The sequence below is a fragment of the Harpia harpyja genome, chromosome Z, assembly GCF_026419915.1.
Source record: "Harpia harpyja isolate bHarHar1 chromosome Z, bHarHar1 primary haplotype, whole genome shotgun sequence".
NCBI classification, from domain to species: Eukaryota; Metazoa; Chordata; class Aves; order Accipitriformes; family Accipitridae; genus Harpia; species Harpia harpyja.
In genome coordinates, this window is record NC_068969.1 from 16347977 (window position 1) to 16371289 (window position 23313).

Here is a 23313-nt window from a genome sequence, read left to right on the forward strand (position 1 = left end):
CTGCAGAGCTCCACCATCCCTTCTGAAGAGACAGGCACTTGAGCTGAGCCTTTGCCTTGTTACATGTCACCACAGGTTATAAACGAGAGACAAACACGACTTCTGTCCCACCGGGTTGTTTGTTACACATTAACAAAAAAATAGAAAATAAAAAAAAAAATTTCAAACCCAGTCCTCCCATCAGGGCATAAAACAGAAGATATGAAAACCAAAAATGAACGTTAGTTTAGTTATAAATGTGCTTATTAGGTGTGTTAAATTAATGGCCAAATCACCAACATTTTTTCACCCCAAATGAGCTGCAGTTCTTTTGGAAAACAAGAAACTTTCTCTTTACAAAGGCTAGATTCTCCTCTAAAACAGTCTCCCAAGAAGATACTATATTTCTATAAGGTATGTCTAACCTACACTCTATTCTAAGGAAGGAGGAAAAGGAGATTATGTAGACAGCACAAATTAACTCCTTAAGTATTAATGCATCTCCATTTTCAGCCTGAAGGAGTACATATCTTAAGGAGCTATGAAAAAAGAAAACAAAATAAATATAACTCAACAGTCCTAGCAATTTATAATGCATATACAATTGTTCACCTGCATCCTTTTGATTCTCTATATGAAAGAGAGAAAGCAACAAGGAGAGAAAAGAGAGAAACAAGAACAGATATGCAGGATTAATGAGCAAGTGGACCGCACAGCCCCCCAGTTATGCGTGATATATGACATTTGAAAAGAAGAAAAGTCGCCCCGTCTTGCCCCCCGCCCCCCCCAAAGCATGGGGTTACCAAAAGAAGCTCCTTTCACAGAGGTGAAAGAAAACGCTGCACAAATAGAAAACCAGAGAGGGCGAGCTCTGAGGACACAGAGGGGATCTCCAAGTGACAGTGGGGCTGGGACGTCCCCTCCAGAGCTCGGCGCAAAGGAGTCGGTAAAAAAATCGAGGAGGAGAGCAACTAAAGCGCATCCTTCCGCTCCAGAGCTAACAGACAGGAGACACGTAAGATCTGACGTACAGAGAAAGGACAGCCTCATACGATCTTATACACAGGATTGGGTAAAGATCTTATACACAGGCAAAGGGATGGCTTTTTCCAAGTGTCCTTTATCTGACCTCTAGCTCACTTCTCCCCGATGTAGCTGCTACCTTTTGATTGTGTACCAGTGACAAGCACTTTACAAATTGGGGTTACACAGAAGCAAAGTAAAAATGCATTCAGGTCACGGACGTAAAGAAGAACTGAAAAAACTTACAGACAATCTGAGTTTATCACAAACAGATGGGTTAATTGTCTAACCTGGTTTAGGCTGATAAAAAGTGACTGGACTTCTCACACTGGGTTTCACAGACAGAAGCAACAGACAAGCCAATGCTAAAAGACTTGAAGCAAGGAGAGTGAGTTGGTTTGGATCTGGACTTTCTTGAGGTAATGAAAACAGAAAGAGTGAGGACAGCATGGAGAGGAGGGTGGTAGGTACTCACGAATGGTTAAATCCATCACTTGAGAGGCCAAGCAGAAGACAGGATGCTCATACATTTCTCTCTTTTTCCCTATAAAAGAGGATTTGGGCATGCAAGAGGCTTAGGTCAGAGGTAAAGAGGTTATAGGCTATAGGTCAGAGGAAAACTTTATATTAGGTTAAAAGGAAAGTAGCCGTAGAGTATTTTGGGATACACACAGGATAAAAGGAAGAAAAAAAAAAAAAAGAAAAAAAAGAAGGGTTAAAATTGGAGATCTACTGGATTAACCATTCAGCATGCCCATGAGTCACAAGAGAGGCTGTGACCATGACTCTAGAGGTTTGCTCTGAACTGTTTGCAAGAATATAATGATCAAAACGTCATGAGTAGAGGGAAATAGAATTTCATTGGTTTAAGGCTCCGAGATACTAAGGATTTCAGCCTTCAGTATCTAAGGCTTTCACAGGTATTTCTTCATAAGCATAGCCTCAAGCACTGCTGCCACTGATTTGGTTCTGCGTCTCTGACAACTCTTAAAACATGTGGCTATTCAAATGTCAGCTTTCAAAAGCAAGATTTCAAAGCGATATACGGCGTGCAGGAACGCATCTCACTGAGGTAAATTTGTTATTTGCTCTTCTAAGGAAGTATTTGAACACGTAGTGGACTATGCTCATGAGAGAAAACCTGATGCATGCAGCTGGCGGATGTTGGGTTGTTTGAATTAACAATCCCAGCATGCTTGGAAATTGGTGTTACAACCACTTTTATAGAGATAACATCAAAAAGTGGCTGTGGCCAATCACAAATAAAGGAGGAAAAAAGCAGAAGAGAGCAGGTAGTGTGGAATGAACTATTTCTCTGAAAAGGTAGCTGGAAAAAAAATAGGTTTGTTGCTTCAAAGTATTCCCAGACCTAAAAGTCACAGTGCGAAAAAGAGGGCAGATAATTAACACAACCAAGAAGAATTGAGGCACAAAAGGAAAAGTACACACTAACTGTTCTACTTTGGAAATGAATGCATTTTTACTTACAGATCATAAAGTTTGTTTTTGCATAGTTTTATCTGAAAGAAGAGAGCAAATCTTACCAACGAGTTAGTGATATTTACACAGAGAACCTAAGGGAGCCAGCCCTGGGTAGAAGCATCCATCAACAGAAAAGCTGCTTTTGATTCTCAGTCCTTCTCCATCCTCGTGAAGTATATTTAAACATTGCATTTTACAGAATACACCAATTAAAATATCCTGTGAAGTTGAGTACTTTGATAAATTGCCTGATAATACAGTGCTTATGAAACCTTTGTTTCTTCTCTATTTTTGTCACTCATTACCAAGTCAAGAGCTGATAAACATCCTTTTAGTGCCCAATTCTTAAGTGTTTCTCACTGGATGCATAACAATGAATTCATTACCACTGGTACACAATTTGCATCGTTAGACAGAAAAAAAATGGAAAAAGAGAGGACATGTCATGTACAGAACCTGGACAATTTGTCATATAATAACCCAATTTTTCATGTAAACAAGAACTAAGAACAAATCAGAGGGAGTTTTGGTGGGTTTTTTTTCTCCTCTCAATATTGTCCTAGAGGCATACAACAATAATCTCAGCTGTGGGAAAGCTTCACATCACACATGACAGAAACCCAAAGTCTAGACCAGAACATACCATTCATTTGGAACATACAGGTTTAAGCAATTGGGAACTCGGATAAAGTTGGGTAATAGTTTCAAGTTGGGAATAGCAGCCAACAAGGTACCAACGTAAACTGATTAACACGTAAAGAACGACTGGATCGTAGAGCTTCAGCTAACACGTATCCTCCAGCAAGCTTTAAAATGTCTTTTTGATGGCTACATGTGTCTCTGGTCACTGGTTATTATTCTCCCATAACTTAAAAGGTCAATAATATCAGCTATGCCAGATTTAGAGTGACAAGAAAGAAATCTGATGCAAGTATGGGATCACTGATCAATGACTGCTATGCAAACTGCAAAGACAATGAAACACTCCCAGAAAAAAGACATTTTAAATTGGCTACAAACGATTAAGCATAGATTAAACAGTTTTTCAGCTTCTTATTTTTCATTTGTTTCCTGAACTCCACTGTCACAAGCAATTAGCTGCACTATACCTTCAGCCACAAAGATGACATCCCAAGTATTTCTCAATTTGTTTTTTAAAACCACGACATGAGTCTGAATACTACACCACTGGCCAAATGCACTAATGATCAAAAAAAAAAAAAAAAAAAAAAAAGCTACAGTTCCTTTTAACTGTTTCCTCTCTCTTTTCCAGAAAAAGAAACGTTTTGCATAGCTTCCATTCTTAACTGCTTCCGAAGCCAACACCACAAAAATGATTCAGAATCACATCAGTTTTATTGACAAGCGAATAAATAGCAAACGAGCTTCTTTTAAATAGCTCCCAGCCACAGTTGCCACCTAGAAACACAACAAAATTGTAATTTCACAAAGAAAGAGCCTTACCTTCAATTTTGGCATACTCTGATAGTCGAGTATAATTGACTAGAGCTGCTTGCTCCAAGCATTTACGGATGACTGTTTTTACCTCCTCTTGAGGGACCGGAGTAACTATGTCTTTCATCAGAACCTTGACACAAGAAAATCTGATTTGTTGTGGCATCGGGCACACAGGACTGCTTTTCTCCAAGCCCAGCACATACATCCATTCCTACACTAGCGCTGCGTGGCTCTCGGGGTATGCGTACAATATGCAGGATCCACTACAAGGTCACCTTGGCCAGCTTGAGACATGGGACCTACCCCTGCCGTATCATTCCCCTTCTGTATCTATCTATACCCTATGGCATGCCCTGAAATCCATGCTTCTCATTTTTTAGGGCATGACATTAAGATCTACCACAACTTCCCCAGTGCCAGCCAATGTTATGCCCTTCCCGGGCTCTGCTGATTGACTTGGGTTTAGGTCTGGGCTTGGCCATACTGTGTGTTAGCAGAGGTGAGAAGGATGTCGGAGCAGCAGGAAGGCTGAAATAAGAGATGGGGAGGATGATGGTGAGCACGTTTCCTGTGCCCGAGGGGAATGAGCCTGCCTTGAGATGGGAATTTCACCGGACAGCAGCCAGGCATCGCTTACAAGGGTCTGCGGTGTAGATGCTTGCCAGCGACATCCTCCACTATCAACACAGACGCAGGCTGTGCTGCCTTTAGCGGCCAGGCTACGCACTGGCCTCCGAGCTGAAGCAGGAGAGATAACAACCCCACCTAATACCCCACATTTCAATATTAACTATGATTAATTACACATCCTGTGCAAAAACAACAGTTCCTCTAGCTCTTCTGGATGGAAAGATACAAGAATACAGGTAATTTTAACTGCTCTCTGTTATTCTTATGCTTACCCTTTCCAGCAGCGATAGAGTAGCTTTTAGTGCACCTTCTGGACGGCCAAATGGAAAGCAGTACCTGGAAAAAACACATCATGTTAACAACAGAGCAGGTGCATGCAAACAAGCCTTTCCAGCACTATAAAGATGCTTTCCTAAATACGCCCAAGCAATGATCTAGTCCCTCTGCCTGGAATGAGCAGTCTTTCTACAAGGTAATTTTCTGAAAGGGTTTGATGGTGTGGACACTAAGGCAGCAAAACAGAATACGGGGTAGTAATAAGCTGATAATTTTAGCAGCTTATTAAATCTGGGTGTCACCTGGAGAGTTTTTAGATCTCATAGGAGTTAAAGATCATCTCCTTGTAAAGATGGAAAAAAAAAGCCCCTCTGGAAAGGACATTTACTTCGAGCAGGAGACCCATTGATGCACCAGGCTGTAGGTAACCGGCTGAACCAGCCACCGTCCCTGGCGAGTGGCAGCTCCAAGGGGCTCCCGCAGGGACTCTGTGCAAATGCACATCACCCCTCTGCCTGCAAACGTGCACCACCTGCCCCGGAGCCGGCTGGTGTGCTGGGGGCAATTCGTCCCTTTTTGGGGGGGGGCAGGATCCATCCTTTCCGTAACTGCAACATTCCTGCAGAAAGCCCTGCCTGTCTGTATACCAAGGAGAAGGGAAAATAAATGGGTAATAACTAGGCAGAGGGGAAAAGTGTAATAAGAGGATAAGGGATTTTTGTTGTTGTTATATTTGAGAAAAAATCCGTAGCGTTACCATGCCTGTGGGAGCGAGATGGTTTGAAATATCCTTTAAAGGTTATATATATTTAAAATCAGTCTCCAGCTACAAACATGCTACAGTGCAAGCTTCGCTGCCCTGTGTAGGTCTGTGCCACTTCTGCAAAATTCCCGTATGCGTTCAAAACCTGCCTTTTGGCTTTGCTGCTTATAGGAGGGAGCCAGGAGGAAATCAGTCCTCTCGCATTCAGCCTGGGCTCTCTGCCTTTACCTAAAATGTGTGATCTGATTCTCCAGAAGCAAACGAAGCCGCTCCTTGATCTCTTCGAAACGCTCTTTCTCGTCTACGGTCACAGTTCCTATCCCATCAGGCCTGGAGGAGAAATGCCACGGATGACTCAGACTCCACCTCGCCACCCTGGTAACTCATCCCCACAGCACCCAGCACGCTGCCCTTTCGGAAAGGGACGTCACCAACTGTGAGACCCAGGACAGAGGATGTGTCACGCCGAGACACGGGTGGTCACAGCAGCACCACTGCTGAGGTATCAAATATACAGAAAGCAAGAAATATTCTCTCTCAGAGTGATAATCTAGATGTGGACACCCCCCCCCCCCCGCTTTTATTTTTCCTGTGATAGACAAGCTGGGAAAAAAAGAATGACCTTTTAAATATAGGTATGTGACAGGGAGCACAATGCCAGCTCTCACTGCAGGATTGGGCCCATTGCTGGCAAAATAGGGACTCAATTTCTGCAGGAAAATTCAGCTGCTAATTTAATACAGTTCACAGTATAAGAGAGTATTGTCAACAGGCATATATACAAACAGAATATAAAATTCTGCACTCCTTCATAACCGCTGAATCACCCCAATATAGTGATTTCTTGAAGTGAACCATCTTCAATGTAATTTTTGCCGAAATGCGCCTAGAGAGCGACATGCATTTTGTATTTGAAAATGCAATGCCTTTTCGGTCATTTAATTTTAATTTATAAAAATTAACACATCGATACAATTTATCAAAGATCTTCTCGGACTACGTACTACCCTCTTGTACTTCAGGAGTGCACAGGAGTACGTCGTGAGACACCCAGGTCCTGCTGCCTTGGGGTATTTCTCATCTTTCACAGAGCACAGTGTGCAGGCGAACCCTGCCGAAGCTCTCCCGGGGCTGGATGATGCAGTGGTCCCTGTGCTCTTCCACCCCGTACCTCTGCCGATGCCAACCCATCCGAGAGCCAAAAGCGGCAATCCCCTCCTTCTCCCCCACACCCACACGGCAAAATACGCCGCGCAGCAGCATCCCGGGCGAGAGGAGAGAGCCAGTCTAATCCATCCGCCAAGGGAATCGGCTAGGCAGACAATCAACGGCACGGCTTCCCATTGCCGGCGAGCAAAGTCTACGGATTTGTGTACTCCTGGGCAACTCTGCTGGCACAGGCGCTCTTTAGGTAATGTAAGACGTCTTAAAATTGAACAAATGTTCTTACTTAAAGGCCTCCTCCAGTGTTCAGCTTAAGCTGCATAAATCCGCAGTACTAGACTGGTTTGGCTATACAAAAGACTTGGCAAGGGATTACAAAGCTTCTAATGAACCTCCTGTCAGGGGTTAATTGGTTGGCTTTATTTTCCTCTTAAAGAATCAAAGGCCCTAAACTTTAAAAAAAAAAAAAAAGCTATAAAAATTTAAAAGCTATAAAATCTGTACAGTCACTTCTCCTTGACCCTGCATTTAGCAAGCTCTTAATATCATAAATATGAACTCTGATATTCCAACACAGGTGAATGAACGATTAAAATATTTCGGAAGAGGAACTTGCAAACGGTACATGTTATTTACCGCAAAATTTTAAAGCTAAATATGCATTAAATAAAACTTGCAACATGGACACAGCAAAAGACTTGAATACCAGGGGATGTATTTAAATTTAAGCAGCATTTAATCAGAAATCTTTACTTGATTATTTGCCAAATTCAGTTGTGTATTAAGGAAAAAAAAAAGGAAAAAAGATTTAGGCTGAAACTTGGATAAAATGTCTCAGCTGGGGAACACATTTCATAAACAATTTTGGAAGTATGGATCTGGTCTCATTAGTACCTAATTAGGACTAGTTATTTTGAAGAAATGAGCAAGCCACAAAAAAACCAAATTAGCTATCGAGCAAAAATTAATGTCTGAACACGCTTAATATATTTTTATTCCAAAGTTCCAGAAAATATCTAATATTCAGACAGAGATGTTCATGCCTTTTGTGATGCTGTGCACCTCACAGCGCCTGGTTTGCTCCCAAGCAGAAGAGCACATAATTCAAGGCAGACTGCAATAAATGCCGTACATTAAGGGGCAAGGTTGAAGCCCTCATTTGCCTTTTGGCATTCAGTTCTTCCTGTACCCGTAACAGCTCACAGAGTGTCACTAGGTTAATTGTATCAGCGCTGACAAACGAGGTAGGAAAAGCCGGCTGCCCTGGCAGTGATTTGCTGATGGACTGGAAATGGTCTGAAAGTTATGTAGTTATGTTACCCTTTGCTGGGTCAATAACCTCAACCGGAGAGACTTAATGGCAGGATCTGACAGCTCCGGTTGGGTCGCAGCCCTTTCACATGAATCGCAGTTTCTCACTGTATTCAAAGGGCTTTGGTTTTGCCAGAACCGGTTATTCACGCTCGCCATGTAACGACCCATGGTGGACACCCGAAACGGGCTGATGTGACAGCATTGGTCGCGTCCCGGCTGGGCAGCGGTGGCTCTGGAAGCATCGCTCTGAAAACACGGACCCACATGAAGACAAAGGGTGGGCTCTGGAGAGGCAACCTCTGGCCAACGCGGCTCTCGCCCAAGCCACAACGCCCCAAGGGACACCAACCCAACCACCAAGGCCCGCATAGACCATGTAGGCTTAACACCCTGGTCTTCACCTTTCTCGGGGTCTTTGTGAGCCAGGAGGACATCAGAACCGGTGGCTCCAGCCACCGCTCCCTCCGTGCAGGGCCTGCCGCGCTGTGTAAACGCACGCCGCTCTCGCGTATCATGCTACTGCAAACTTGAGACAATCTACAGGTCAGCTGTAGCCATTTTTGGAGCAGCGCGGATGTCTGGAAGGGCCTGCCAACCGAGAGCCATCACCACGGCAAGGACTCCCTTTCTCACCCAGCTGTGGACTATATTGCATCTGACATGATGAGCATCTCTTGAATCTACCTTTCAAATTTTCGGCAAACCATTTTCTCACTGTCCTTCACAAAGTTGACATTTTCGGCAGCATGATAGGAAAGATGTCATGTCGGCTGCTTTTCAAGTTGTTGTCACAGTGGTTAGCACCAGTTCTGTCATCTTTGCTTTCCTCACAATCCCCCATCTTGAGCCATGTCACAAATAATAATACTTCCAATGTTTTTGTCAAATTTCAAACACTATAACCCAGCTGCACATCTTCGGATTTACTAGTTGTGTTAATCTTTGTTGCTCATCTTCCCAGAAGCTGAAGCATTAGGAACTCATTAATTAGTGACAAATGCAGGATATACATAGAACTAGAGAAACACTACCCAAAGCCTTGCACTTAATTTATTAGCTCCATAATTTTGAAACCTAATTAAAAATTCAAGTCAAATATACTTTGAAAATGTAATCTTTTTGGGGAACATATTTATTTTCCCTTTTGCAAGAACACAAAGGGTATATAACTTGGCATCTCTATAATTTAAGATTCACTTCTGTGCTCTAGACAATTCCAGTACGTGGCTGATGGGGCTGAAAAAAATCCCCAGGAGAAGCTCAAGTTGAACCAGCTCGTTCTGATGCTTATCGGCAATTTTGTTTTCAGCAAAGGTCTCCAGCTCAACTTTGCTATTTGCTATTTGATCTCACGGACAGAAGCACCGACTCCTCCAGCGAGCAGCATTTCTGCAGCAAGGCTAGCTAAAATGCAGCTGAAGGAAATGGATGTTCTCACACGCAATCATTATTAGACTGAAGCAGTGATGGGGAACGAGAGGAGAGCAAAAGGGTGAAAAAAAGTTCTGTATGTACACGGTATATACAGATGCACAAAGGACAGAATGGGTTTGGGACTATGAATTTGGGTTAACAAACAACATAAACGCTTCCATCTGTGTGGAGACACAATTTTATCTGATTCTCTACAGCTCCTGCTCACGGACACTTGAGGTGTATGGCAGAAGTTGTGGGCACAGAGGGAAGCAGAAGGGCAAAAAAGGCAAGAAAAATAAATAAGGAGATTTTTAATTATAAGTAAACAAGTTTAAAATCACTCCTTCTGCTGCAGATTCATTATGTTGGCTCTAAACTAGTAAATTCCCACTGTAAATATTTCATAGGAAAAGTTTTAAATGCCGCTTTCCTAATCCCCCCTTGTTTTTAAGTTTTAAGCCACAAAAACAACAACATCAACAAAGCAGGTGGTGAAATAAAAAAAAGGGTTGCAATTTAAACAGCAAAAATTATAGTCCTTGTTTAGCTTAGATGGTTTGTGCAAATTCCAGGGTTAATTATAAATTATAATTAGGACCTGTGATCCTAAGGCCACTGCTTTATTCTACAAGCCCCGCCTCCCCCCATGCCCTTTTCTAATTATACCCAGTGCCCCTAGGGCTAGTTATGCTGCTAAAACAAATATATCAAAATGATTTTTTAACAAAGACTAATATATGAAGCAATGGCATGCATTTGTATGCAATTATAAATATACGCTATAGCTCCAGTGGGTTAATCTCTTTGACATAAGACTGTATGAAATACCATGGTGGCTTATAAATGAAAAGACATACCATCTTTTACACCTTTTATGTTTAACTTGTCTACACTTTTTTTTACTGGGGAAAATATTGCTTACACGTAGCAAACAGATCTTTGCACGCACTGTGAGCCCTGGCATACAGAGCCAAGGAAAAAAAAACAATGTCAAAAACTGATGCAAATAATTTGATTTTTGAAGTAACAACTCAAATATAAAACACGTGCTGCCTTCAGCTCCCTTGCTGGTTGCCAGGTGCAGCACATATGAGCTATACAGTAAACATCGATGATTAGTGCCTTGGACGGCATGTGTCAGGATAGGCTTTCAAAGGATCCCTCGCAGGAAGACTTGCCTGTGCGAAGTCCCACTGGTTGCACGGGGACTGGCTCTGGGGATGCGGGCAGGATCGCAGCTGCCTGCCTGCTGCCTCCTACCTCTCCCCCAGCAAACCTGACCTGAAAGAGCCCACCTGTTTAGACCCCTCGAAAAAAAGCTCATTCGGCAAACATCGCTTTTCCCCAAACTCCCCCTTCTCCTGGGAATTCACGCCGTGCGGGAAATGCCGGTTGAAAGCCCTTTGTTCAGCCCGGCCCTCCGACCGCTCTCCCGGGCGCTGCCCAAGCCGCCCGCCCGAGATGCTGCAGAGCATGGGAGCCATTTCATCCTCCCAACTCCTGCCTTCGTTTTGCTTGGGGTCTCCTCCACGCCGCAGCGCCGAGCCAAGTCACGGCTCGTCGCTTCTCATGTGCGATCCACACCCCTGACATACCGCGGCTGAACCGGATGGTTTCTGAGCACCGCCATCCCACACCCATTGTAATGAATCACGTCAGCCCGCCGCACAGAGCTGGTTATCTGCTGGTGGCTGGCAACCCACCGCCCTTCAGCACAGACACCGCATCCCATCCGACAGACGGCCGTAACGCACGCCCTGTCACCGCGGACTTATCATAGGGTTGGTCGGGACACGGTGCCGGCACCTAACGAGAGGTTACGGCGTTACACCCTGCCAGATTTTAACCTGCCTTACCGCAGCCGGGGCTAGGCGTCTGAATGAGACGTGGAAACCAAACACAGAGCACTAGGGAAGCATATGAAGATACTGTGATGAAGAGTTCATAGGCTTACTACTTCTTTCAAGGGACCAAAACCATCCTGTTTTGTTTTTTTAACTAGCTCTATGGAAACCTTGCCTTTATGTGAAACAGCCAGATATGTAATTAGAATACAATGGAAAAAATTACAAATATGTTACGCGGGCTTTTCAGTTCCTTGAGGTTTATGACAGTAACATTATTTCTGCTGGCTTACAGTTGTAAAAAACTAACGAAAGCTAATGGTAATGTTAGCTAATGAAAGAGCTACTTCTTGAAAACAAGCTTGATGCCGTAAAATACAGCTTACAGAGGAAAGGGCAAGTCACTAATATACCAAATTAATTAACGGAGAGACTTGTAGCTGCTCGGACCTTGGGTAAATAGTCGTTGAACAACTTGCAGAAAATGATGGTGTTCAGTCGTTATTAGACTGGAGGGGATTCAGTCCGGCATCCTGATTTTGATAAGCTGAATGTCTGCTAATACTTAGCATGGACACAATCAATATTTTAGTCTTATTTTTAAAAGTTCGGGATTAACAAGCACAGAAAGAGTCTTTTTTGGTGCCAACTTGAAAGTTTAACAATAAAGTTGTTATATGCCTAAATAAAAAAAAAGGCACAAGCGGAACCAAGGTCACTCCTGAAAGGGGCAGGAACCACTGCTCAAGGTTTAGGTGCTAACTTTGGGCCTGGGAAAGCTGAGCTCAACTTTCTGCTCCGCAATGCCTCTCCCATGCGCAGGCAGGGAAGCAGCGAGGCTCCTCTAACACATCACTTCTCCGCGTGTCAAACGACGCTGGCAGTACTGTCATAGCCCTCCAACGTGAGGACAGCGACAAACATGGAAACAGAAGGCAGGGAAAGACCTGGGCGATCATGTAAAACCTTTCATAATTTTACCCCAAATCACGATGTCTTCTCAAAACCATTCCTGCTTCTTGCCTTCGCTAGTTTTTTGGAGGACTATCAATAAAGGCAAGCAACACCCTCGGTGCTATAGTGGTGGTACCAAAAGCAGAGAGACATCAATAAATGCACAGCGTGTGTTGTTGGATGTCTGAATAACACTATGCCTTTCTTACCTGTCACATAGGTACATACATCAGAAATCACATCGTCTTTCATAACGGCAGGACTTTACAAAAGGCATCGAGTGATACCTGGTGGACAAAACCTTTTTATCAACTCACTAGTGACCACAACAGTGAAAAAGCCTCGAGTTCCTCAGTCTTAGTAAAGAGCAAGTACCTGGGTAAGAGCAAACCATGCGGATATTCAGCAGTCTTTGCCTCTTGCTGGTCCCTGCCTTTCTGACAGCCCGCACCTTACATATTCAGGTGTCTGCAGAAGGTTAAGCTTAGGACAAGCAATTTACATTTAACTCCATTTTTACCTGGAAAAGGATGAAATTAACAGAAAAAGGGGACTGTCATGCAAATAGTAGCGATTTACAGCCTGGGTTTGGAGAGATTATGTCAGGCTTTCAGGGGTCTGAATAAGCCACATGAGCCCAAAGGAGCGGGAGAGACCAAACCCTGACACATAACGCAACAGGGCTCCAAAACGTCCCCCAAACCCCGTTTTGACCATTTCACCTGCCGGGGCCGCAGGGTCGGCTCCAAGCTGGAGGTGCATTTCCACCGGCAGCCGTCCTGCTCCCGCTCCGGCTGCGGCGCGGCAGCCGTGCCGCCGAGGCGGGAGCCGGACAGGCGAGGAGGCATCGTCCCCGCACTGACGCCTGTCATCCTGTCAGCCTTGACCTTCGGGCTGTCCTCGGCATCCGCACCGCAGCCTGCCTGCACTTCCCCGCTGACTGCGAGCGACTGTTGTCTCGCTGCCTGACCTTACGCGAACACGATACAAACAGACAGCCCACCTCAGCTCCATCACTGTCTGCTGCTAATACAGGAGATTGATAGCCACATGGAATTATTTCCCTGCTCGACCTTCATTACTGGGTGGCATATTCTGACTGACAGCCAACCTCATTCTGGGGAAAGCTGAACCACCCGTTCGGGTTTTTTTTAAAGTGAAGGAACTTCCTTTTGTAAAGAAAATCAACACTTTCTCAGTTTTGACAGAAGAAGAAGCCTTTGTTAAACAGAAGAATGTCTTGTAACTCGAATCTTTCCCAGAGCACCGTGCATACCAATAACGACGCAATACACGGCTGCTCCAAGATGCTTCATCGGACACCGTGCCAGGTCCCGGGGCAGGCATGCTCCTGCCTTAGCAAATTTTACACGGAAAGTTTCCAGCTCTGCCATGAGCTATAGGTTTCCTGGGGAGCGCACGGCCGCCCTAAGGCAATGAGCAACGTATGGATGCAGCAGGTGGGAGGAAGGGACGTAGCTAAAGCGAACCCGGCTTTACACACGTCGCAACTGCCAGTAAGGACTTCATGGGTAAATATTGGCTTTCTGTCTCTCTCTGCCAGCCAGCTCGCAAATGCATGATGCATGTGGCCTAAACAGCTTTCTGAAAAGAAACCGTGACTCTTCCACCCAGATATTCAGATTTCTGATATAGACACGAAAGATACGGAGTCGTGTTTTCTCTCAGACCCCCTGCGGTCCCTTTTTGTGACCTCCCGATAGCAGAGGCCAGAAACCGCACCCCGCAGTCTCCGCACCAGGCTCCCGGGCGTTACGCCGAGTGTGCCCTCGGTGAGAAAGCGCAATGCCGCAGCCTTGCAGCTCTAGCACAGATCTAGCACCGTAATCCCCAGGTAAGAGAGAGACGGCAGCCACCAAGAAGGAATGTGGAACTTCAGCCTTCTGATGTGAAGTCAACCATCAGCTAAAGACAGCTAAGTCATAGCAAAACATCTAATTCCTTTCTTGGAATATTTTAAATTAATTATTTGAATAGCCTGTCCGTGGCTGAGTTGCCTGTTTGGCAGTGCCCAGCAGTGTCCCAGCACGGCGCAGCAGCCGCACGCAGCCCTGGGCAGCTCTACAGGCACGGGACTGAGGTCTACACACCACACGGGTTTTAAAACAAGACATTTTCCTAAGCCCACAACTCTCCAGCCTCACGGGGAGGGAATGGCGGGGTGTCACCTTGGCCAGTACCGTCAGATACCTCCTGATGAAGAGGAGGCTCCAGCTCCGGCTCTGCTGGGCCCTGTGCAGAGGTACATGCGGTAGCCGCGACTGGCATCCAACCTCCTCTCTGTTTTGGGCCAAATGGCCTTTGAACCAGGTCCTGTCCCCACACGAGCCTCCTGCCTATGGAAAAGGGGTGATGGGGGGCAGCCAGTTTCACCTGCCCGGTCCCATCCCCTACATGCTGTGTGAGCCATCTCCTAAACGCACGCCTAAAAAACTCAAGGACCTGACCTGCTACGGGACGTGGGTGCCCAAATGCCATCCAACTCCCAGGAGAGTGTCAGACCCAAATGCTGGTGCCGCAGCGGGTCTCCCAGTGCCGCAGGGACGCAAACTGCCCAGTGTGCTCAGTGACCGAGGAGCCTGGTGCCCTCTACAACACGCTTCCGTGCACTGCGCGCTTTCACTTACCTTTTCGGCTCTGGATTCGGCTGGGATTTGGAATCTTTCCTTTTTTTGGACTCCTTTTTGGAATCCTTTTTTGTCTCCGCTTCAGCGGCAGAGGCATGAGACACTTTGCCCCCCTCGCCTTCTGCGCTTGGCTGGGACCCACCAAGTAATTCTGCCATGTGTTGGCTTTGGGGAGTGATTGAAACGCGGGGGGCAAGGCCAGCAGCAAAAGTGAAAGAAACAAGAAGAAAGCATGAAAAAACTCAAAATAAAACAAAAGGAAACTAAACTGAAAGGAAACAACTCAAATCAAGTAACAATTGGCAAAGAAGGAACAAACGAGCAAAAGAAAGTCAGAACTAAAAAAGAAACTAAGGAAGCAAAAACTCGGTTTCCATGACAAGATGTATGAAAGTAACTGCAAAAGCAAGCGGCAGCCTTGCAACGTGAAACCTGGGCAATGTGTGTCATAATTCAGGATGGTATTTACCAGAGGGTTTATGAAAACATGTAATTATTTTATAACATTCCTTTCTTCGGCAGCATATGCAGGATAGAGAGGGATATCTCCAAGTATATAATACAACTTAACAGAAAAAAAGCAGAAAAAGAAGCTGCAATAGATGCTACAGCTGTCAACAAAATAAAGAGAAAAGCAAAAAGCACAGCTCCAGTTCCTCCCATCAAAGGTTTGCCACATTTGAGAGAAAGGAATGGGCTACTTCTGAAATTGAAATTGCTTTGCAACAGCAGCAAGATAAAATTTTCAGTTATGCCTAAGCAGTTTCCGAACTGACATCACGTGGACTTTAAATGAGACATGGGTGCCCGAGGGCTTAAAGCCCTTCTGAACACTGAGGTTTGATACTGCTGAAAATTTCACTGCTGCAACTTGTCAGATCCTCTCGCAGAGCAATTAAATCAGCACAGCGTATTGTTTGCTTCTATTTATTCAAACCCCGACAGTCACATGTACTTCAACCCTATCTTGTCCAGAACTGCATCTAGCAGGTGCCTGGGTAAGAAAGTTAAAACCCCTTATTTCTGGATCCTCTACGTGCATTTTTATTGCTTACATTAAACAAGCAACGAAACAAACAAACAAACAGACTATGCCACTAGAAGCGCTGCTGCCAAACATCCACTGTGAAAACAAATTGGGGACTGTTGTGCATTATCCAAGGAAACCTATATTTGACAAAGTCATCCCTTGCTGGCAGGGAACTGCTAGCCAAGAAGAATTCCTTACCTGTTGCCATGAACATGTGATGCACAAAAGGCAAAGCTGTAGTGAAGTAAGGTGGGGTCAATCATAGCTCCGTTTTCTGCGCGCTCTAGCAAATCTCTGAGGTAGCAGAGATGTCTGTGACAGCCTCTCACTCCATTACGTGCACAATACTCATCTAGCACAAAGACCTGGCCAGGACTAAACCAGCCCTGTTTAGAAATAAAGAGACTTGATTTTAAATATAAGTTATTAAATACAAAGGCTATCAGATTTGGAGGTGTAGTGGTCAACTGTTCTAATAAAAGAAATACAAACCTAAGGCTATGTTAAGGAAAAAGGAGAGAGGTCACTCTTAAACAATACAGTCTGTATACCATCACCCAAACACAGCATATACTCAGTGCAACTGTTAACAAAAACATATTATGCTACCATTAAAGGGAAATGTCATTTAAAATGCTGAAAGGTTAGGCCAGTTCATGTGCCTAGCAAAAAAAAAGAGCAAAAAAAAAGACAAAAAAAAAAAGACTTACACCTTTAAGAGATGACAAAGGTTTGGTTATTTAAACAGCGTGAAACAGTAATCTCATTTTGGGGATGGGATTGTACATTCGGCCAGGAGCAAGAAGACTGATCTGGGGGAGAGCATGGAGGATTACACTGAATAATGACTTCTCTTGCATCTGGCAGGTAGGAACGTCCTGCAGACGGAGGAAGGCAGCTCCGCAGTATCAGAAAGGGACGTTTCCCATCATCCTTATTGCGTACCGCTGGCAACGCGCTCTGCCATCGCCCACCTCCTCGGCACTGAAGCAAAGGGAAGCTCTGCTCACGAGCAGGGTTTCTTTACACATCCAGAAACCTCAGACTATTTCTGTCTGTCAGTCCTGAGGGCCTGGTGACACACAGCTTGTGGTGCAATGTCTGGGCTCCCGAGGAGGACGCCCTTCGCCGCGAGAACATCCCGGGACAGCCGAAGCGAAGCGCGCCTCTGCCTTCGGGGAAGGCGCTAGTGAGAACAAGAATATTCTTGTAGATTGCTTTTCAAAATGCTGCAAAACCGTCAATATTTACATGGAAATTTGGGTGCTAAACAATTGCTAAGACGCAGCTCTGGAATGCATCAAGCTGCAAAATCTTTCATCGTTTAATTGAAAAGTTCCTGCAGCGGGCGGGAGAGTAGTTGAGGCAGAGCACTGCCCCTATAGGCAACTTCTTTGCCACCCCATCTGTTACCCCAAATGCTACATCTTAGAAACAACACTGCTGTGAAAGATTAAAATATATTTTCTACCACTCAGATGACACCAAATCTTTTCTAGATGCCAAAATAGCTGCTTTGAAAAGAGTTGAAGAAATATCAATTAAGAGCTCAAAGACATAGAGAAGGATTTGCTCATCCTTATTGGGCCAACTCCAAAACAGATTGAGAAAAGAATTAAAATAATGAGGGGAAAATGATAGATATAGGGAGTAGCTACAGTGCTGGGATCACTAGAAGTGCACATTTCAAAATGAAGACACAGAACAATGCAGATGGGACAGCACTCTGGAAGGCTATTTTTTGGGAGGGGTATATTTGCCTTCACCGCTTTTAACGGTATTTTTATTTGCTTTTTGGTTGGTGGTATTATGCTTGATTCTGGACTTCTTTACGTTGCCTGTTTGTTACATCCTTGGACCGTCTCTTCACCTTGCCTCTCTTCACACAAGTTTTTGGCGATCAGGCATGGTAAAAATATAGAAATGCCACGATTGCTCTGCGATAGAAGGATGTGTGCATCTGGTTACTGGGGTGGAAATGCAGTTGAAATTGTTATATTCACCTAATACACACAAAGGACTCAGTCTTCCCTATGGAGTGAAATCTTGGCCCTACTGACATTAAGGGGAAGGCTGGCACTAATTTCACTGGAGCCAAGTATCAAGCCCAGAGTTTGGGGCAAAGAAAGCAGGAGGCTGGACGCAGCGATCCAGAGCACCCCACATTGCTCCCCCGCACCGGGGTCTGAGAAGTGCTGGTCCTCAGGCGGACAGAAAGGATAAGGGCAAACACTCAAGATCGCTGCCACGGCTCAATGAGGGGAAGCCCGAGCAGAAGCTCAGAGGTTCAGTGATGAGCCTCATACCTTAGGAGAGCACAGGCAAGCAGACTACGGGTGGAGAGATCCAGAGCCCAGGAGGACCAGGTGGTCTTCTTTTGCATGGCAGAGGTAGGAGATAAAAAACCTGCTGCTGAACAGGGCTCCAAAGGAGCAGTAAATGCTGCTCCCCACAGCCCCAGAAAAAATCTAAGGTTTGATGGAAGGCAGTATTCAGACAAATCCCTCACATCTTCAGGCAGATCCTGGCTCTCGGTTAAGATTTGCCTGGTGCAACCAGCTGACAACCAGCCAGTCTGGCAAATGCAGCTGATAGCGATGACACACACCAGGCATCTCTCTCCCCAAGGCAGCGAGGTGTAGCTCAGCGTGGTCTCCCTGATGGTCTTCACTGGCGTGAGGAAACCTGGGGGGGACAATGGAGGAAGGCCGCAGAGCACAGGGAGCTCGACTGACCGTGTTCAACAAGCTGAACTGCACTGAGAAGGGGACACGTGTCCCGAGCACCAGCAGAAAGTGCAACAGGAGCTTTGGAGCCGGGTAAAGCAAGGCTTGGTCAGGGTTGGTGAAACACGGGCAATTTTTCTAATGGCAAACGCAGCTTTTGTGAAAGCCAGAATTTTTGAGGGATAATTTTCACTTTTCAGTAGCTGAATTTTCCCATTTACCATAGGAAAACCAGAAGAATTTCATTTTGGTGGCCTCCTTCATGGGCCTTTTAATCTGACTCCTTCACATCATCTCAGCTAGGCTGGGCACTCTGGAAGACCACCTTTCCTCGGCACATGCCGTACTGTGTTATGTGAATCCCACGAATGCTGACACATCATGAGCAATACAGCTCCGGCAGGGACCCGGCTGCACGAGCTGGATGCTGGCAGTGGGTTGGGAAGTCTTGGGAAGAGCTGAAGGGCAGTCTCAGAAACAACACATGTCCAAGCAGGAAGGAATGAAGACTCATGCGTGTGTGGGGTCCACACTAAGCTGGAAGAGCTGCATACTCTTCCCAAAAGTCCAGGAAGAGCTGTAAAAGCGACTGTGCTACCTGTTTGTGGATGATGGGCAGGAGCCCTCAGCAAGCTCTGCAGACAACGCTCTTCCCCTTCCCCAGCACGGTGCTCTCTGCCAGCAAACATCACTTCTGCCGTAGCTGAGATTAGTCAGCCAGCCTGTTTGTTTTCATAGGGATGCCTGGCTCAGCCAGCGAGTGGGCTCTCAATAACGTTGTTTAACCTGGTTCTGCAGAAAGGAGGCGACGCTGAGTTATCCTCCGTGTCAGGGTAAGCCACTGTGTCTGGGTAAGTCTTCCCTGGCACCTCCACGTCCACATTTGAAAACAAGAAGAGGTGTGACGAGGCAAAACTCTGCGGGACCTTGCATGGGAATGTCCTGTAGGAAGAATAACAATTGCCCAGTGGCACACAGAGTGGACAGAGCAGGCTTACCATGGGCTCACAGCTCTTCCAGGCAAGCCAGCGCAGTGGTATCGCCAACGTCCCACAGACATATCAAGGGCAATGGGAGCTCTTTGCAGTTGAACTCAAATTTTGAGGTCAGTCTGGTTTTTTACACCATAATCGGGACAAAACCATATTAGAATAAGTAAAGAAGCATGTGAAATCCAAGCATAGGTGAACACAGGCCATTATTCTCTTCTTTATAACACTCTGCAATGGGTGATTTGAAACAAGATGGTTAATTGGTGATGCTCTGCTCCGAAGAGGCACAAGTCTTGGTGCTGAGGGGAGCTCCACCAGGCCAGTAGCTTCTAGCAAGGGCCTAAACACCTCAATAACAAGCAGAAGTGCGGCTGGTGGGTTTCTTGAAGAGAAACATCGTTAATCATTTTCAGTGATAGCCTTGCACCTTGCCATGAATTTAATTCAACGGCCACAGCTCTCTCACCAGGCCCGAGACTGCACAGAGACAAACCAGCTGCAAGCCAACCTGTCAGACATGCATGGATGGGGATGGTCTTCCTAGGGTCAGCCATGCGTGGGGAGCAGAAGCTGCATGCCAAATTCACTGCCTGCCAGAGCAAAGACCTCGATGGAACCGGTGAGAAACCTGCTGCAGGTCTGACAATGCTCCCACCAAGCCTACTTGTACCACTTGGGTATCTGCGAGTAAAGTGCACGCTGCTGCCTTCCCCCAGCCCGTCCTTACCTCCGGGGACGTCCACAACCGTTCCTCCTAGCTCTGCCTCTCATCAGGAAGGTGACATCTCACTACTGCTAATGGCATTTACTGGATCTTAGCCTTTCTGAGGAGATCAGCCCTTGCGTGCCGTGCAAGGAGCAGAGCAGGTGAGAGGAGCACCGTCGTGGAGGGGGATGCGGAGGGCAGGATTTGAGACCGACGGCCTCACTGCCAACTGCTCAGTTGTGTTCCCGGGTTGCTGCTTTTAACAGCAAGCCACTCAAGAGCTCCAGTTCCAGTGACTGCACAGCTGGCAAAAGATGAAGGCTATCGGCACGGGGTGGTCCTGCTGCTGCAGAAGCCCATGAGGACACCCCAGAGTGGAGGTTTCTGTGCAGCACTGGGAGGGCTACAGGTCAGGATCTGTCCCATGCCATGTTCAGGACAGGACCTCCATTTCAGGCCCCTCTAGAAAGGCTTCATCCTGCTGTTTTCTCGAAAACTAAGAGCCTCTTCACCCTCCTCACTCAAACTGCTAAAAATGAATTATTCAAGTTGGATGGCTAAAGGTTATTTGTCATTTAAAACCTCACAGTACCTAAGAGCCTCCAAGCACTGCACCCCAAAGTCTACAGGCTGTCCTGGAGCATCTCAGTGCCACTGTCCTATAGCCCATGTTACACAGCAGCGGGCTGAGAGCTGCAACCTGTGCTCATGAAAATAATCAGGATGGGCATGCGACTACATGAGCAGGGACAGACTGCAGCATGACTGCAGTTATCCACCTAGTCCCATCTGTTACCTGCTTGGGGTCCCTGCTTGTATAAAGACACAAAGCTGGGCCACAGTTATTCCTGGTGGGACTCCATTGACATGGGAGGTGGTACCAGACCGTTATCCTTCCCCTGTTCTTTCATCCAGAAGACTCTGGAAGGCAGCGCGGGAGGCTGCAAAACACTGCTCTCTACTTCACTTCCCCACACTGGAGTTTGTCTTTGCAGGAAGAAACATTTTAAGCATTGCAAACAGAAATGATAAAGACAGTGCAACTGGAGAAGAACAGCAGTCAGTTCACTGCTGGTAGCCTCTCAAAAGAAAATACCTCTGGGTCAAATTCAAACCTGGTGTAAACAGAAGTCAATCTTCCAGCAACAGGGGGATTAGCCCCCACTCGCACTAGCTTTGACTTTGCTGCTTGATGTTTATATCACTAGAGACCAAAGAATATACTTGCCAGACAAGAATAGGAATCATTAAGTCTGTGGTCCAAAGTGAGGCGCTGAACCATCTCAAAGAGTGAAGCGTGGTCAAAGTTACAGGGATTGGAAGAGATAAATTCATCCATGCCATGCTTTTGAGCTCTATCTGCATCTGTTCATTTATACATATAGAGAAAGACACCATTTAGAGAGATATAAGACATTTTAGTTGACAAATACAACAGAAAAAAATATACAGTATGAAGCATGAAAGCTAAGTATCTCCTCTTCCCTACATTGCCATTAACCTTTCTCTTTGCAGGCTATACAGTACACTTTTCACCTCCCATTGTCAACTTGCATCAGTTATGGACTATCTTATTGCATTTAGGCAAAAGATTTTAGAATTAACATCTTCTCAACTGCTCATTATAGTGCATTTACTCTGTACTTAAAACCAGAACACAAACCCAAGAACTTACTCTGTATCTTACAATACACTATCAGTTAACAGAATTTTGGCTCGCGTAAGTAAATTAGCTCCTATTTAGATAGTTGCGGTTGGTTATAATAGATTCTGCCATTCTAATGAAGTTACAGCTGTAGCATTTTTCTCTACATTTACTAGGTTTTCTAGGTATCAGACCAGTTATGTTGTTCTTTATCCAAATGCCAATGTTTGTCTCCCCACGGCAATTTTTTTCCTAATGGCAACTTTAAATGCTACCTCACTGAAATAAAAAGATGCTCTTTTAAGCATCGCTAAGAAGTTAAATAGATATGTAGTTTGTTGTCACTGAGGCAGTAACCCGATGGTGCAACGGAGCTGCCAGTCATCCCGACAGAGGGACTGAATTTCCTCTGCCTGGATTACGAGCTGCCATTTTTGGGTGAATTAACAGCCTCAATGTATTCACACTTCTCTGCTTTGGGTGACGTTTACAGGCACTAACTCCTAGGGCTAATTAATTAATCTCAACATGGTTAACTAAAAATACACCGAATTCAGCAGTTGAAATGAAGCCGCCAAGCCGGCCTGGGTGCGGCCAGCCAGGACCCCGCTGGGAGCAGGCTTTGTTCTACCAGCGGCCGGGGAATTAAAGGACACCTTTCACTCGGTTTTGTCCGTGCTCAGCTTCCTACTATATGGGCTCTTGCCAAATCCTTGACAAAGAAAATAGGATTTAAATCCTTCCCCTGTTTATAGCCTCCTAGGGGAACTGGGTGGCCTTGGAACAATGTGGCTGAAAGGACACAAAAATGCAGGTTTCCGCAATAGTAGTATATGGTAACTGTATTTGTTTTAAAACAAAATCCCTCTTTACCAGAAAAAACAAAAATCCTTAATAAAATAAATAAATAAATAAATAAAAAGAGCTTTAAATGATAATGAGACAGTGTTCTTTTAAACATGTTTTACTATTTAATATTAAGCTGTGAATGATGGATGTCTTCCTAAATACCTTGTCCCTGCCTGTGCTCTCAGATATTACTGATCGTTGGAAGCAATCTTTACATTTTCTGTATAGTCTGTCGTTAGCTATATACAAACTATATAAATAACATCACCCACTGGAAAGAAATCAGACAAATTAAACCATGTAACATTTCAATTAGCTGCTAGCAATACTTAATTCAGCAGTGGCTGGCAATTTTCCTCACTAAAACCCTGCTGAATAACCACTGTTTTTTTTCCTACAGTTGGTTAATTTTTG

The 23313-nt window shown here is 45.3% G+C and overlaps 1 protein-coding gene across 15 annotated transcripts in view; it reads right to left on the bottom strand.

Annotated features, from left to right (window-relative positions):
* Positions 1-23313, bottom strand: part of CADPS (calcium dependent secretion activator) — a 222604-nt gene that overhangs the window by 66235 nt on the left and 133056 nt on the right. For 4 of the 15 annotated variants that reach the window (XM_052778686.1, XM_052778685.1, XM_052778683.1 and 1 more), the window contains exons 12-18: positions 21634-21770; positions 16180-16367; positions 14952-15116; positions 5840-5941; positions 4845-4908; positions 3949-4072; positions 592-609 (exon numbers count right to left, since the gene is read on the bottom strand). In XM_052778686.1, coding sequence (XP_052634646.1) covers positions 592-609; positions 3949-4072; positions 4845-4908; positions 5840-5941; positions 14952-15116; positions 16180-16367; positions 21634-21770 — 798 coding nt within the window. Of the gene's footprint in view, positions 1-591; positions 610-1477; positions 1547-3948; positions 4073-4844; positions 4909-5839; positions 5942-14951; positions 15117-16179; positions 16368-21633; positions 21771-23313 lie in introns of all 15 variants that reach the window. The other 11 variants (XM_052778691.1, XM_052778692.1, XM_052778696.1 and 8 more) reach the window with 5 other exon arrangements.